This window comes from Passer montanus, unplaced genomic scaffold (assembly GCF_014805655.1).
Source record: "Passer montanus isolate IOZ18808 unplaced genomic scaffold, ASM1480565v1 scaffold59, whole genome shotgun sequence".
Taxonomy (NCBI): domain Eukaryota; kingdom Metazoa; phylum Chordata; class Aves; order Passeriformes; family Passeridae; genus Passer; species Passer montanus.
Genome location: NW_024370926.1, coordinates 629,654 through 646,135, shown reverse-complemented (window position 1 = coordinate 646,135; position 16,482 = coordinate 629,654). Strand labels below are relative to the sequence as shown.

At 53.2% G+C, this 16,482-nt stretch overlaps 1 protein-coding gene across 2 annotated transcripts in view; it reads left to right on the top strand.

The window, feature by feature from the left end:
* Window positions 1-16,482, top strand: part of LOC120510611 (SWI/SNF complex subunit SMARCC1-like) — a 41,933-nt gene that overhangs the window by 9,596 nt on the left and 15,855 nt on the right. Inside the window, exons 2-7 of one of the 2 annotated variants that reach the window (XM_039726594.1) lie at window positions 1,647-1,781; window positions 7,842-7,961; window positions 10,587-10,672; window positions 13,316-13,397; window positions 14,335-14,427; window positions 15,663-15,732. In XM_039726594.1, coding sequence (XP_039582528.1) covers window positions 1,647-1,781; window positions 7,842-7,961; window positions 10,587-10,672; window positions 13,316-13,397; window positions 14,335-14,427; window positions 15,663-15,732 — 586 coding nt within the window. Of the gene's footprint in view, window positions 1-1,646; window positions 1,782-2,075; window positions 2,113-7,841; window positions 7,962-10,586; window positions 10,673-13,315; window positions 13,398-14,334; window positions 14,428-15,662; window positions 15,733-16,482 lie in introns of those variants that run through there. The other variant, XM_039726595.1, reaches the window with a different exon arrangement.

Here is a 16,482-nt window from a genome sequence, read left to right as displayed (position 1 = left end):
GCGAAGCCTCGCGTGGGCGCGGGGCGGGGTCTGTCGCCATGGCAACGGCGGAGCCAATGGGCGGTGAGGGGTGTTCCCATGGCAACGGCAGAGCCAATGGGCGGCGCGGCCTGTGGGGGCGCTGCAGCCGCGGCCCCGCCGTGGGACCCGTTCGGATCCTGGTCCCGGTCCCGATCCCGGTCCCAGAGTGGGGATGGACCCAGCTAGGCCCGATCCCTGTCCCGGTCCCAATCCCGATCCCAGTCCCGATCGCCCGGTGCACCCAGCCAGGCCCAATCCCGATCTCGGCCCCGATCCCGGTTCTGATCCCGGAGTGGGGGTGGACCCAGCCAGGCCCGATCCCTGTCCCGGTCCCGATCCCAATCCCAGTCCCGATCCCGGAGTGGGACCCAGCCAGGCCCAATCCCGATCCCGGTCCCGATCCCGGTTCTGATCCCGGAGTGGGACCCGGCCAGGCCCGATCCCGACCCCGATCCCAGTCCCGGTCCCGGTCCCGGTCGCTGCCCGGAGCAGCCACATCCCCGGCGCTGTTCCTGGCCGGTCTCGCTGTGCTGCCTTTCCAGGGTGGCAGCTCCGGAATCCTGAGGTTGGGATCTCGGGATGTTTGGCGGGTTTGTTATTCCCTGGGTCTCCAGAGGTTCCTTTCCTGCAGGTGTTTATTTCTGCTCCGGGGTGTTCAGGGACACGGGGACGTTTACAAACCACAGTAACGCAACGCACGGTTTAATTCTGGGGTTGTGATTTTACTCATGGACTTTTTCACACTCTATTTGCTAATGTTTGAACTAAAATATGTTTTTAACTTATATACACGGTTTTGCCTTTAAAAAGAAAATCTGTAAAGTTCAATTCGCAAATAAACCATTAGTAGAGACTCAAAAATAAGTGTTTTTTATAAAGGAAATTTGGGAGAAATTGCTTGCTGATGACCCATTCCATGGGTCTGGATGTGAGTGTGGAAAGATGAAGGCAGCCAGCAGGGAGGACTCGCTGCAGGCACCTGTGGGTAATTATGTCAGCGCCCAATTTACTCCTTAATTGGACTTCGGGGTCTCCACACCGGCACTGAGCGGCGGGGGCCGGACCGATCCCGGCCGGTGGTTCGGGACCCGGAGCGCTCCTTGCCGGTCCCGAGGGCTCGGGCGGTGCGCTCGGAGCGCTCCTTGCCGGTACCGAGGGCACGGCCGGTGGTTCGGGACCCGGAGCGCTCCCGGCCGGTCCCGAGGGCACGGCCGGTGCTCTCGGAGCGCTCCCGGCCGGTCCCGAGGGCACGGGCGGTGCGCTCGGAGCGCTCCCGGCCGGTCCCGGGGGCACGGGCGGTGCGCTCGGAGCGCTCCCGGCCGGTCCCGGGGGCACGGGCGGTGCGCTCGGAGCGCTCCTGGCCGGTCCCGAGGGTTCGGGACCCGGGGTCCCTCAGCGGGAGCGGCGGGGGCGGGGCCAGGAGGGGCGTGGCCGGGCCGAGGGGCGTGGCCACACGGCAGCGCCGCGCGCGTTCCCGCTGGCCCGTCCGATCACATCCCCGAGCACGTTCACGTCCCCGTCGGTGTTCCTGTTCGCGTCCCCGAGCACACGCGCGATCACATTCCCGTTCCCACCGCCGAGCACATTCCCGTTCCCGTTCCGAGCCCCCGAGCATGTTCCCGTTCCCGGGCGGGCCCGGCCCCGCGCTGGCCGCGGCGCGCCGCAAGGACGGCGGCCCGGCCGGCAAGTTCTGGGAGAGCCCCGACACCGTGTCCCAGCTCGACTCGGTCCGCGTGTGGCTGGGGAAGCACTACAAGAAGGTGCGGCCCGGCGGGGGCGGCGGGCACCGGAGGAGGGGCGTGGCCGGGCCGAGGGGCGTGGCCACACGGCAGCGCCGCGCGCGTTCCCGCTGGCCCGTCCGATCACATCCCCGAGCACGTTCACGTTCCCGTCGGTGTTCCTGTTCGCGTCCCTGAGCACACATTCCCGTTCCCACCGCCGAGCACATTCCCTTTCCCGTTCTGAGCCCCCGAGCATGTTCCCGTTCCGGCCCCGGGCGCGCCCCCGCGGTGGGCGGGGCGCGGGCCGGGGCGCGGCGCATGCGCGGCGCTCGACTCGGTCCGCGTGTGGCTGGGGAAGCACTACAAGAAGGTGCGGCCGGGCGGGGGCGGCGGGCACGGGGCGGGCGGCCGGGGACGGGACGGGGGGGGCCGGAGCTTTCCGCCGCTCTTTGTGAACCCCCTTTGCGGCGGGTCGGGGGCAGCCCCGGGCACATTTCCGCTGCCCGGGGCCGTGTGCGGGGCAGCCCCGGTGGCTCCGGGCCGCTCCCGCTGCTCCGGGGCCCGGCCGCTGCCCGCCCGCCCCAGGCGGCGGCTTTCCTGCGCGGGCAGGTCCCGGCCCCGCCGGGCTTCGCTCCGGCCGCGCCCCGGCGCTGCGGGGAGCGCTGGGAAGGGAGGAAAATCCTGGGAAGGGAGGAAAATCCTGGGAAGGGAGGAAAATCCTGGGAAGGGAGGAAAACCCCCGGAGCCGCGCTGAGCCCCGCGTGTTGCCCCGAGCTCCTCGGGCTCCTCTCCCGCTTGGCTCGCCCCGGCTGCCCCGCTTTCTCTATGTGCTTTTCCCCCCCACGTGCTGGTTTATAACTGCGTTCCGGTGAGGCACGGCCCGGTGTACCTTGGCAGCCGCGCTCGGAGCGCTGCGGGCCCCGGCTGCGGAATGCCCGGTGCCTCCCGGCCCGGGGCCTCCCCCGCGGAGCAGCCCCGGCTGTCGCTCGGGCCCTTTGTGTGGGGACAGTCCGGGAGCGGCGCTGCGAGCCGCGGGGGAAGGCGGCGCGGCGCGGCGCGGCTCGGCGCGGCTCGGGTGTGTTTTTCCAGTCCTTCCAGCTCCTTCCAGCCTGCCTCGGGGTGTGGAGCGCGCTGTGAAGCCGCAGCTCCGGCTCTTTGTGTTGCCAGGGCAGTGTAACAGAACATTCGTGCAGTTGGGCTGGTTCCGCTTGCCGTGCTGTCCCACGCCCGGGGGAGCTGTGCGTTTCCCTTTGCCTGTCCTGGCCCAGCACGCCCGGGATCCCGGGAAATCGCTGCTCTGAGCGGGGCCCAGGTGCCCTGCTGGGCACGGAAAGTGTTTGTGTGGCTCTAAACCCCCTGCCAGGCTGGTACTGCTTGGGCAGGGCTGTGTGGTGCAGCAACGGGAGCCAAGGGAAAAACCCTCCTTTCAAATTGTTAACAATAATAATAATATTGTTGCTGTTATTATTATTGCTATTATTATTAATAGTAGTACAAATTATATTATATAAATTATATTATTCTATTAGGGACTGTTATAAAAATTAGATATTTCCTTCTCGTGGCTCTGGAAGTAATTGGAGTTGGGCTAAGGAGACTCTACAGGGCGAGTGAGTTTTGGAGTGTTGCCGTGACAATCCTTTTAAAAAGTGAAAAGTAATTTTGGTTTGGGGAAACAAGAAAGCTGGTACCAGTACTTACAGATGGAGCCTTAACACGCCAGAGGGAAGGGCTGGTTGGCTTTTGGGTGCGCTGTAAATGGACTCTGGTTCATCCTGTGCCTGTTTTCATCCCGCTGTAGGTGTGTGGCTCTTTCCAGAGAGGTACATGGTGATTTTAACTGGCTTTTGTCCAGCTTATGCTCTTAAAAATAGGTGTTTGTACATCTCAGTGGTGAAGCTGTCAGCAGCAGTTGGTGTGCCCAGCCCCAGGGACACTGGGGACCAGTTGGAGACAGTCCCAGAGCAGCACCGAGCTCGGTCAGGGACACAGAGGTCCTGAGGGACAGGGAGAGTGGGAGAGCTGCTCCTTTTGACTCTGGATTAGACAAGACTTAAATATTGAAGTGTTTTCTGTGTCTCCAGAGTCCAGCAGCTGTTGGGGAGCTCTCTGTGTCTCCAGAGTACAATTAAGAATGAAAGGTCTCAGTAGTGGTGTGGAAGACTCACTCTGCACCTTGAAAAACTCACTGATAGGTGCCAAACACAGTGACAGAAAGTGAAATTATCAATATCTGTGTCTCCAGAGTACAATTAAGAATGAAAGAGGTGTCAGTAGTGGTGTGGAAGACTCACGCTGCACCTTGAAAAACTCACTGATAGGTGCCAAACACAGTGACAGAAAGTGAAATTATCAGTAATGTGCTGAGCTGATTTATTCCAGGCTCCCTCCCGCTCCCAGTGTGTGTGTGTGGTGTCTGGAAGTTGGTCTGTGTTGTTTCTGTGCTCCAAGGGATGCAGGGGGTGCCCAGCTCCTTCCCAGGCAGTGTGGGTGCACCAGGGATGTTGGAGCCTTGCTTCCCTGCGAGCTGGGAATGGGTTTGGAGTCCTGGGGCATCTGACAGACCTGAACAGAGCAAAGTCACGGGATCCTGGAGTGGTTTGGGTGGGAAGGGGCCGTAAAGCCCATCCCATTCCTCCCCTGCCATGGGCAGGGACACTTCCCAGTGTCCCAGGGACACTTCCCACTGTCCCAGGCTCCAAGCCCTGTCCAGCCTGGCCTTGGGCACATCCAGGGGCAGCCACAGCTGCTCTGGGCACCCTGTGCCAGGGCTCCTCACCCTCCCAGCCAGGAATTCCTTCCCAGTGTCCCATCTTACCCTTTTCTGTGGCAATGGGAAGCCATTCCCTGTGTCCTGTCCCTCCATCCCTTGTTCAAAGTAATTTGAGTAGACTGTAAAAGGCACCTTGATGCCCATTATATATATAACATAGTTCCTTAGAAACTCACAGTTCAGCAGTAAACTGAGCAATTCTCTCTTTATTTTATTAATGGTCATTTATCTATAGCGTTGTGCATTGTTTAGGCAGTTCCTTTCTCAGTAAGCCACATCCCCCATATCAAAATGGGGTGTCCCAAAGCAGTTACTCATTGTCTGTAAGACCTGTTTCTGAGGTGGTTTGGGAGGGGTTTTAGCAGCTGCCTGATGAAGGATGCAGCCCCTGACCTTGGCCTTGCAGCTGAGCTCCCCGAGGAGCCATCCCAATGTTGCTCATATCCAGGGCACTATCCAGAGCCATATCCATCTGTTGACCCTGCTGGCTCTGGCTGCTCTGCCCCTCGGAGACAAAAGGCTGGAGCAGTTGATTTTTGGGAAGCAGGAGGATTTTTAAGGGGGTTTTTAAGGAGCAGGTGGGATGTTGGTTAGAGGGGATCAGGGCACAGCTCAGCAGGGGAGCCCTGGGGCAGAGCTGGGACCCCCTTGGAGAGGGGTCTGAGCACATCCTGAGCTGGGGGTGATGCCCAGGGGGGTCTGCAGGGCAGAGCTCCAGGCAGAGCTGGGATCTCCTCCCTGCCATGGGAGCAGGGCACAGGCTGGCTCCTGGCAGCTGCTGGGGACAGCAGTTGTGCCACCAGCGTGTCAGGCTGGCACCACCTGGCATCCCCAGGGGCTGCCCTGGCAGTGTCTGTGGCCCTGCTGTCCTTGGCAGGACCCTGCCTGGCCTTGGATCCAGGGAGGGGTCTGCCTGCAGCTCTTCTGTGTCTCACCTTGAAAGGAACCAGGCTTTGACCCAAACCCAGGCATTTCAGGGTGGGTTTCCCTTGGCTCTGGTGTGGTGCTCTGAGCTGCAGTGCCCTTTGTTTGGGGAGGGTGTGGGCACAGGGCCACAGAGGGCTGGTGTGGCTGTTGGAGCTCAGTGCCCACATCAGAGCTGCCTCTGCCTCTGTCCCCATGGGTGACAAACGCTTCCAGGGCAGCTGCAGTGCAGCTCTGGCTGCAGTGATTCCCTCTGCTGCTGCTCACACTCTGCCTTCTGACCACACATTTTCTCTTTAAAGATAGATTTGTGTTTTAATTATTGTGGAAAGGTTGGAAAACTCTGCTGTGCCAGTGGGGCTTTGGCATTTCAGCATGAGAGCAAAATCCTCTCATGGAACAGGACATCATTCTGTCCTCTGGAATTCACTGCTTAAAAACCTTTATTTGCAGCAAGATCATTTTGTGGACATGAGGGGAGAACCTGGAGAGCTGTTGGACTTGATCCTTTGTGGTCCCCCAAACCCACTGTGAATTGATTGGGAAATTCTGCTGTGTTTTACTGCTTCAAGACCCCTTTGTGCTGCTCATTAGGATGCAGAAATGAGGGAGGGGAGTCTTGGGCTGCTTTTTGAAGGGTTTTCTCCCTTATTGTTCAGGGAACCTCAGGCAAGGTAACGGGCTTCTCATTAAAAGGACCTGCAGGATAGTGGCAGTGCAAAGGAGGATGAGAAGGTGTTGTCTTCCTTTACAGCTTCCAGCTGTCAGTGCCTCCTGCAAGAGGTAAAACTGCAAGAAAAGGAATGATTGTCTGAAAAAGTTCACCTGTCTAAGAATAGGCTTTGCAAGGTGCATTCTCATGTAATTTTCCTTTTTCTCTGAAGGAAGAAAACTGGAAAAAAATAAAAGTAGAGTAAGTCCATACAAGGATGCCACTTTTGGATTTGTTTTTTGAAGGAGGTTCATATAATCCCAGACTGGTTTGGGCTGGAAAGGACCTTAAAGCCCATCCAGTGCCACCCCTGCCATGGCAGGGACACCTCCCACTGTCCCAGGGGCTCCCAGCCCTGTCCACCCTGGCCTTGGGCACTGCCAGGGATCCAGGGGCAGCCACAGCTGCTCTGGGCACCTGTGCCAGGGCCTGCCCACCTCCCAGGCAGGAATTCCTTCCCAAGATCCCATCCATCCCTGCCCCCTGGCAGTGGAAGCTGTTCCCCTTGTCCAAAGTCCTGTGCAGAGCCAGGAGTTGGACTCAGTGATCTTTGTGGATCCCTTCCAACTCAGGATATTCTGTGATTTTGATATAATTAAAACATTAATTCCTGGGGGAGGGAGGGGGCAGATTGAAATGCAGCTTTGAAATGTTAGCCTTCAGTTCTTTCCAGGCTCGTGTTGCTAGTTCAGGATTTATACCCAGGACACTCGGGAGCCCCACAGGAATTTGTGTCCTTTGAGCTGGGAAGATTTAATTTCTCAGATATGTGCCTGCTCCTGAGAAACTGCTGGGGGAACTCTCGTCTCAGGGTGGTCAGACACTGAAACTCTAATTGTTTCCATTCACTCTGAGCCCTTGTGGTGCCTTTGGCTTTGGAGCTGATGCTTTGCAAAGCTCGGTTGGGTTTGGCTGGTATTTGGCAGCACAGCTTTAAAACTTGGAGGGTATGGGTCTCAAAAGCTTTTTCTTTAAGGGGTTTTAGAAGAATCTTATTTGAGGGAAGAGGAAAAGCTGAGAGTTACCCAGCTGAGAGACTGGGTAGCTCAGATTGCTCCATGTTCTACCTGGAAAAGTGATGTTTGTTCTCCTCTTGGCAGTCACCTGGCACAGCAAGGAGGTGACATCCAGTGAGTGAATACTGAATAGTAGGGTGACAGAAACTCAGCACCATGGGAGGGGTGTAATGTTCCATGCTGTGATTTTACATTCACAATATAAATGTAATTTTACTGAACCTCGGGAGCTGCTCAGATTGTCCCAAAACATCACAAGCGCCTTTGTGTGGCTCAGCTTTTCCCTCTGAGCAGGACATCCTATTTATAGCAGAGGGCTGCTCTGAGGATTAATTGGGAGTTGATTACAGCAGGAGGCTGTGAGGTGGCTGCAGAGAGCTCTGTGTGTGTGGGCAGCACGAGCCTGCTCCTTTATGAGGAGCTGAGATGAGCCTGGCTGCTTAATCCCTGTCTGGAACCCGGCTGGGAGCTGGGCCTCAGCCACAGGTGAGTGCTGGCTGTTCAGCCTCAAGCTGGAAAATGGTTGTGCTGGGTGCTGCTCCTGTGCAATCCCCCTCCACCCCTTCCCAGCCACGCAGGGATCCCAAAATGCCCTGTAGGAGGGAGCTGGGTGTCACCAGGCAGCCTCCACTGCAGCCTCCTGTCCCCAACAACGTGTGCTTCTTGTCTTGCAGTACGTCCAGGCAGATGCTCCTACCAATAAAACCTTGGCTGGGCTGGTGGTGCAGCTGCTGCAGTTCCAGGAAGATGCCTTTGGAAAACATGTCACCAATCCTGCCTTCACAAAGCTTCCTGTGAGTATTGTGCTGGGGCTCTCACTCTGCTGGCACAGGGCACTGGGACATCCCTGCCCAGCCCAGCTCCTTCTACTGCACCCTCTGGAAGGGCTGGGGTAGCACACCTCTCCTTAGTGCACATTTGCAGTGTAATACAGCTTCTTCTCTCTGTATTTGAACTGATTTCTGGAATGCTGTGGGAAGATTTTTATTTCTACTAAAACTCACTCTGCTGGCACAGCTCCGTGCCAGGGCACTGGGACATCCCTGCCCTGCCCAGCTCCTCCTACTGCACCCTCTGGAAGGGCTGGGGTAGCACACCTCTCCTTAGTGCACATTTGCAGTGTAATACAGCTTCTTCTCTCTGTATTTGAACTGATTTCTGGGAAGATTTTTATTTCTACTAAAACTCAGTGTAATTCATCAGTTTTAAGTCAAATCTGGACTGGTGCATCCTAAACTGAGTGAGTAAAATGCACCTTCCAAGGCAAACAAGCTGCCATTAGGTGTTTTGGTTGGTTAAACTCCAGACTTGTGAAGTTGCCAGGGCTGAGAAAGGACTTTGCCACGTTCTGCAGCAGCAGGGATGGTTCTCCAATCCCCTGGGATGCAGGTAGCCAGGACCAATATCAGCACTGTGGGGGCTGCTGCTTCCAAAGTGCAGCCTGGAGCCCTGCCCACACCCAGAGGCTCCTGTCCCGGGCAGTGTGGGGTGCACAGAGCTGGGAGGAGGGCAGGGTGCCAGCCTGATGCCAGCTGGGTGCTTTAGGGAGGCCTGTGGGCAGGACAGGTGTCCTGGTCCTGTCAGGGTGGCACCAGCAGGGAGGTGTGTGCCCAGCTTTGCCACAGATGTGCTGGCACTGGGGCCGTGCCCCTGGGGCTCTTTGGGGTGGCTGCACAGAGCTGGAATCATTTGTGGCCAGGTAAGAGGTGGAAGCCCATTGGAGCTGAAGCTGGCCTGAAAACTTGGCAGAGCTCCTGTGGCTGTGGGTGCACGTGACAGGACAGTCCCTCCTTTGTTCTGTGCAGGTGTTTTGCCCCTGTAACCTCTCCATGAGGGTGGGGTGTGCACACTCCTTCACTGGAAGGGTTTTCACTCATGGGGTGAATCCTGGAACAATTCCCAAATGAATTTTAGAAGGAATCCTTCCCTTTGAGAGTGGGCAGGCCCTGGCACAGGTGCCCAGAGCAGCTGTGGCTGCCCCTGGATCCCTGGCAGTGCCCAGGCCAGGCTGCTCCAGTGTCCAGTGACAGGGAGATGTCCCTGCCCACAGCATGGGGAGTGCTGGCTGAACCTTAAGGTCCCTCCAACCCAAACTATTTGGGATTTTGTGAATCTCCTGGGCTTTTGAGAGCACCCAGAAGCACCCCAAGGTGCCATTAAGATCTCACCACCTCTCCTGATGCCTCAGTGATAGTGGGAAGCTTCAGGGACAAGGGGAGCTTTACAGAGCTTTACTTGGATGTGGCAGCACAAACCATAAACCTGCCCACATTCCTCAAGTGCATAAACCACTGGAGTGCTCCTGAGCCTTAAATCAATTTGTCTTATCTTAAAATGGGCAATAAACGTTGCACTGGCATCATAAAGATGTTGTTCCTGTGTTTGTTCTCGCTGCTTCAAAGCTCTAATCTGGCCAAATTTGCTCAGGTTAATTTACAGCACTTGGATCTCTGTTACTTCCAGCAGGAGACACTCCTCAGTGCATCCTCAGGAGTGCTGCTGTTTGTGGGGGTCTCCTCTCCCAGCAGAAAGCCCCTGGTGGTAACCAGAGCTTGGCCTCTGAGCAACTCCCCAGATTCTGCTTTGTGCCTTGTGCAAGTTTTTTTATATTTACTGAGAAACACAGAATAATCCACGACCAAAGCAGATCCTGGTGTTGTCCCTTCCTGTCCTGCCTTCAGCCCCATCCTCTGTCTCCATTTCCAGGAGGACTCTGCCAGCAGCTGCCTTTTCCAGGCACAGCCATCCTGACCAGAGAGAGCAGGAAAGATGCACATTCCAGGCTAAAATGTATCAGAAAAAAATTGGGCTTTTGTTCAGGAAACAGGGGTTTTTGAATAACCTTTCAGAGAAAGGACTCTGAAGCTTGCAGCCTCCCTGTGCCCCTGTTTGGGTGTTGTGGGACCCCTGCTTTGCAATGGGTGACTCAGGTGGAGCTGGGAGGGCAGAAATGAGCTGGGTTTGGTGTTTTAGGGCAGAGGTGCAGCTCCTGACACACAGCTTTCCCTGGGGCAGGGATGGAGTGTGGAATATCCGAGTTCTGCTGCGGGTGCTCATTCCTGATCATCTGGTTTGATGCTCTCATACAGATGAAGAGCTGCTTCCCTGACAGCTACGATCTGAGGTTTAATTTACTATGAAATGGGTGTTCAAAGAGTGCTTTGGATTTTTACAGCTCTACTTGGAGCTTTCAGATACATCAAGTTCTTGCAAACACAAAGAATTCTGCTTAATCCAAATACATTTAATCTTCAGGAAGCATCCTGAAAGGAGAACCTCAAACTCAGAAGTGTTTCATCTGAAAGTTAACTTTCATTTGATATGTTCTATGTCTAAAACTCAGCTAAGCCATCTGCATTTGTTTAAAATAATTGCATAAAAGTCAGTGTCATTGTTTTTCCTTGTTTTCTGGGTTTCAGGCAAAGTGCTTCATGGATTTCAAAGCTGGAGGTACATTATGTCACATTCTTGGTGCTGCTTACAAATATAAGAATGAGCAGGGCTGGTAAGTTTTTATTTGTGGTTTATACACCTTTTGCATGAAACCAAGCACATGAACTGCTTATGCAAACTACCTGAAGTTTAATCCTTCCTGGAGACTCGGGCAGGCAAGGCAGTGGAGATGGGAAGAGGGAACTTTTTCCTGTTTTGCTGATGGTAGCTTTTTTAAGACACACGCCCACACTTCTAAATTTAAAGAGGAGTTGGCCAGGTTTAAGGTTTTTGGGTCTGTAGTTGGAGTTAATGACAAGTTTGAGGCTCCTTTTTTATGTCCTTGCTGTCTGACTGAGAAAACGAGCCAGGATCAATCTCACATCTGTGAGACATAAATCCTTGTTGCTGTATTGATTATTTGGTTTAGTTATGATTGGGAGAGCATGAAGCACTGCAAATCCTAGTAAATGCTCAGATCTCCATTGCTCCAAAATGGGGAGTGTAAGCACATAGAAACTCTGCCCCTGGAGCTGTTGGTACTGGGATGAAAATACCCCTGTGACATCTCAGGAGTGGTGTAACCTGGGTGGTTTTGAGTTATAATCCTCTTCCTGAGGGAACAGCAGCATAGGATCATAAAATCCTGGAATGGTTTGGGCTGGAAGGGCCCCTAAAGCCCATCCAGTGCCACCCCTGCCGTGGCAGGGACACCTCCCACTGTCCCAGGCTGCTCCAAGCCCCAGTGTCCAACCTGGATTTGAAATCATTATTTTTGAGAACACTGGGCAAAAAAATGAGGATGGAAAGTCAATAAATGTAAACAATCAATAACAATAAGCAGAGATTGTTCCTGTCCACAAATTTAAATAGTTTGGATGTGATGTTTCCAATCTGTAGCAGCATTCCTGGAATTGCCTGAGTTGTTTTTACACACAAGAACCATTTAAAAGGCAAAACAAAGTTGTTTGAGAATGGTTGGTTGTTTTTAGGAATTATTTATATTCATATCTGCCCTGTCTGAGGTGGATATATCAGGAATAAACCACTCTCAGGGGCTTTCCTGTTCCAATCTTACCAACAGCTGGGACAGGCACCTCTCTGCAGTGTGGTTTATCAGCAGTGTCTTGCTACCTCTTGCCTTAAGATACAGGAATGAAATGGTTCCAGCTTCAGGAGCATTTGAATTGAATGAACATTTCTTGTTTCTAACAAGAAAGTGTGGTTTGCAGCCAGCTGCCCAGCCCAGCTGGCTCTGGAGCTGCCTCCTCCCCTGTCCCTGCCTTGCTGCTCCTCAGGATTAGGTGGGTAGTGCCTGGTGTGTGTGCATGTGGGCTGTAGTGGGCAGTAATCCTGCACCCTAACTCTGGCACCAGCCCTAGAGCCTGCAATGTGTCCCCACTGACTCTGCCAAGTAATCCGTGCTGTTTGCCTGCCCTGTGCTTGATGTGATTTTTGTTTTGGTCTGCATTGTCGCTCCTGCTTAACCTGTTTGTGACTGATCTGTCTTATAGGAGAAGTCCCTTTCCTCGCCACAATAGGTATGTCTGAGAGCTGGACATACACTCCTGGCCCAGCCTGGCCCAGGGAGCCTCTTAAGCTGAGCACAGGAAGAGTTAGTGCCATTTTATCCAAATGGGCAGCTGAAACAGTGCTGTTATTCATGTGTCCATGTCCTTCTCTGGCTTTGTGGAGCAGGCAGGGAGCTGGGGCATGCAGCATTCCATGGATGCACAGTGCAGGTTTTCAGCAAAAAATAGCAGCATTCTGGTCATGCCCTGGGTGTCTTTGTCTCACAGGTGCCAAGAGGTCTGTAGGTGTTTATTTGGCATTTGTATCCCACTGAGCCATTCTGTTTTGGATACAAGCCATGGCTGAATACTGGAGAAGGGGCTCAATCTTGACTCTGAATCCTCTGTATTAGAGGTGTAAAATACCTTATTAACAGTGACCTGACAGCCTTGATGGCTGGCCATCCTGCAAGTCAGGGTGAACTTCCCAAAGCACACAACAAGGTCATAAATTCCTCTCTAAAGGGCTGATTCCAATAAATCTGCCAGGATCTTACATTTGATTTGTTTGGCATGTCCTCAGTGTGAAGGGTAACATGCTTAGGACAGAAACCATCCCCCTGCTTTGTGTCCTCCCCCATTTCTGATGGACACATCTCTATTGACAGTGCAATAATTGTGATGATTTGTCCGTGGAATAACAAAATTAAAGCACCAGGGTCCAGTGAAGGTGGTGATACAGTGCTGCCATGGATTATTAGCAGTCTGTGTCCTGGGGGGATGCTTGTTCTCACATCAGGCAGAGGAATTGCTGCTTCTCTGGACTCCCAGGACTGGTGGATGGGGGCAGCTGAAGTAAGAGAACCATGAGAGCTCATCCATGAATTTTCTCATCTGATGTTGAAATCCATGGTGGTTGTGTGTTTAATTACTCCCTGTGACTGTGGCAGAATGCACAGCCCTGCTGCAGGGTTTGGTGGACACTGTCAGCCTTCCTTTTTCTCCCTGAACATCTCACAAATCAGCTGCATTTCTTGATGTGGTTCATGGTGGTTTTCTTGCTGGTGAGGGTGCAAGTGCAGCAGAAGTAGTTGTGGCTGTGCTGGAGTGTCCTGGATCCAGAGGTTGTGTGGAGCAGGGAAGGTTCTGGACTGCTGGCAGCTGGGGATGTGGAGTTAATATTTGTGAATCATTTCCCTCGACAGGAGGAGGTTTGACCTGCAGAATCCCTCCCGGATGGACCGGAACGTGGAGATGTTCATGAACATTGAGAAAACACTGGTGCAGGCAAGGACAAACCCAGCCCAGGGCAGGACTTCACCCTGGCCCTCTCCAGGAATGGGGGCTCTCCCCTCCCTCTCCCACCCAGCTTAGTCACAATTCCACCTTTTCACTTGAAAAATGTCAAATATGTCCATTGACCCTCTGTGGATATGCCGAGGTTTTTATTTTGTTTGTGTGAGGAAAACCTGCTGTAAGGCAAGAGAAAAGATCCCAGGTGTCCCCATGTCCCTGTGGAGGTGGCACCCTTGGGGCTGAGTAACTGCTCCTGTACCCATTCCAGGGCTGACTTCCAGTTTGATCTAAACTGGCCTTTTTCAGATGAGGATCCATTTTACTCTTAGTTTATCAAGCAAGTGATTATCTGTGCCCATTAAGCAGCTCTGTGGAGTCTCATTTGAAGTTCAGTTTTTTAATTGCTGAGTGGGAATAATGCATGATTTTTTTTCAAATTCTGAAGCCAAGTTCAGTGTATGATGTAGTCAAAACATGACTTCCAGGTGTCCATTAGGAATGGAAATGGGAAGAATGGCAAAAAAATAACAATATTCTTATTACAAAAAATGCTGAGTGGGAATAATGCATGATTTTTTTTCAAATTCTGAAGCCGAGTTCAGTGTATGATGTAGTCAAAACATAACTTCCAGGTGTCCATTAGGAATGGAAACAGGAAGAATGGCAAAAAACAATATTCTCATTAAAAACCCCCTTGCCCATGTACAGTGGTTTCAGTGCATGATAAAAACCTGGGCAGGGCTTTGTTTGGGATCTGTGTGAAGGGAATGTCCCTGTCCCAGGGCTCCTGGAGCTGGGCTCACTGACCTGTGTCACCCCCTGCTCTGGGTTCCACTGCAGTTCCAGCACTGAGGATTTTCCTAGGAATATTCTGGTTTTTGCCACAGATCACCTCCTAATTCCTTGTTCAACTCCTGTTCTCTCACAGAACAACTGTCTGAGCAGACCAACCATCTACCTCATTCCTGACATGGAGCTGAAGCTGGCCAACAAGCTGAAGGACATTGTCAAGCGTCACCAGGTGGGTGCCACACAGCACAGCTGCACCCAGGGCTGCTCAGCTCTGAGGGACACCCCTGCCTTGGCCCTGGGGCTGCCTGGGGACACAGGGATGGTTTTTATCCTCCCATGGAGGCTGAGCCCTGGCTGGGCTCTAAAAGCACACCTGGACCTGCTGCCAGGTGGCTCTGGGTGAGCTGGGGGCAGGCCCAGCTGGTTTATTGCTCAGTACAGGTTTGTCCAAACCTGAGAGTGAAGCAGGGAGTGAGGCAGCTGTTCCAGATGTGTGGGACAGCAGAAGGAAGTTTCACTCTGAAATGGTCGTTGGTTTTTGCTTTATTTCACTCTTTGATTGCTGGTGCTGAGCAGAGCCCAGGCAGCCCCAGGGAACCTTGCCCTTGTAATTCCAGGTGCTAAAGGATGACTTGAGCAAGATTAATGGCTTCATCCTTAAAAACATAAACAGTCTTCTCACTTGTCTGCAGAGAAATACCCTGGAACGTGACCTCTGGATGGTCTGGTGGCTTTTGTGTCAGGACAAGTCACAGCTGTAGCCAGAGAGTTTCTTTTCCAGATTTAATGCATTTCCTGTGTTGTGATTATGAACCATTGTCTCAGCCTCAGTTGGGCAGATTTTCACAAGTTGCTCTTAATTATTTGGCTGATTCAGGATGGGTGTTATTGCTTAAATTAGAGTGAATGAGTCAATTTTCCTTTCATAAAGGAAGTCTGTAGTGAGCTCCACGCTGCATCCATGAGTGATTTAAGGGATTTTGAAAGCAGCTTTGTCTCTACAGGGATGTGGGGAGATGTAAACAGAAATTGTCCCTAATTCTGCTTTTTGGGCTTTCCTTTGCTCTGCCTCTGAATTCTTATCTTGTCATTGGCTTTGCTTCCTCACTATCTTGGTTATTTTCATTTTTAACCCCTTGCTGTCATCTCCCCACTACCCCAGCCCAGTGCCTGTGGCTCCCTGCTATCCCAAGTCCTCCCTGCTCCAACTTCTGTTGTTTTCCAGCTCCCTCCAGAGTTGCTCCTGTCCCTTCCCTGAGCTGAGGGAGCTCTTGCCCTTCAGCCCCTGATCCCAGAATAGCCCACATCCCACCCCTACAATCCAGGGATAGGATCTGCAGCTCGTTGTGCTGTTAAATCAATCTCTTACACCTTTATGGGATGTAGGTTTTGAACACCAGCTGCCTTTTGGGGTGATGTGCTGAGGGTTTCTCATGCAGTTTCTCCTCTTCCATATTCCCACAGGGAACAGTCACTGAAGAGAAATCCAAGGCCACCCACCACGTGTATCCAAGTCCTACCTCAGTGGATGATGGTAACATTCTGTGACAGTTTTTCAGTGGGAATACTCCTGTAATTAATGCCATGGGAAGTTGTGGAAGTGTTCACCAGGACTGTTCCCAGCTGCTCCTGAGGAACACTTGCTGCATTGTGGATAATGTGCATGGGGAGCTTTAGGCTGGACATGGGGAGAATTCCTCCTGCCCAGGGCAGGGGTGGAGTCCCAATCCCTGGAAGGATTTCAGAGCTGATGTGGCACTTGGGGACATGGGACAATGCTGGGGAATGGCTGCAGTCTGATCTTGGAGGGCTTTTCCAGCCTCAGCAATTCCCTGATTCTGAGCTCCTGGCTCTCCAGGAGTTCTGTAGGGAATGCTGGCACAATCCTTGTGTGTGGGGGGCAAGGAGAGCTCCTCCATGAGCCTTGGCTGTGTTAAAGTTCACTCTGCCTGCATGAAGTGCAAGGTCCAAAAAAAGCAATTTCACTGCTGCCTCTTTCAGCAAATAGCAAAAAATGTTTCTTCCCTTTTTCATCTTAAATAAATTTAGTTACCTGGTGGGTCATTGTCCTCAAGCCCAAGTTGCACAGACATAAATAAATCATTTTCCCACATTTCCTGGCCTGTGCTGGCCACTAGATGGAAGTGCTCCCTGCAGTTTGCAGGGATCAGGAGTGGTTTGTCTGTCCCTCTGGCAGCACCAGGCTCAGCCCTGTGTGTGTCTCAGGCTCTGAGCCCCAGGTCACACTGGGGAGCAGCCCAAAATCCCAGCAGGGATTAGAGAT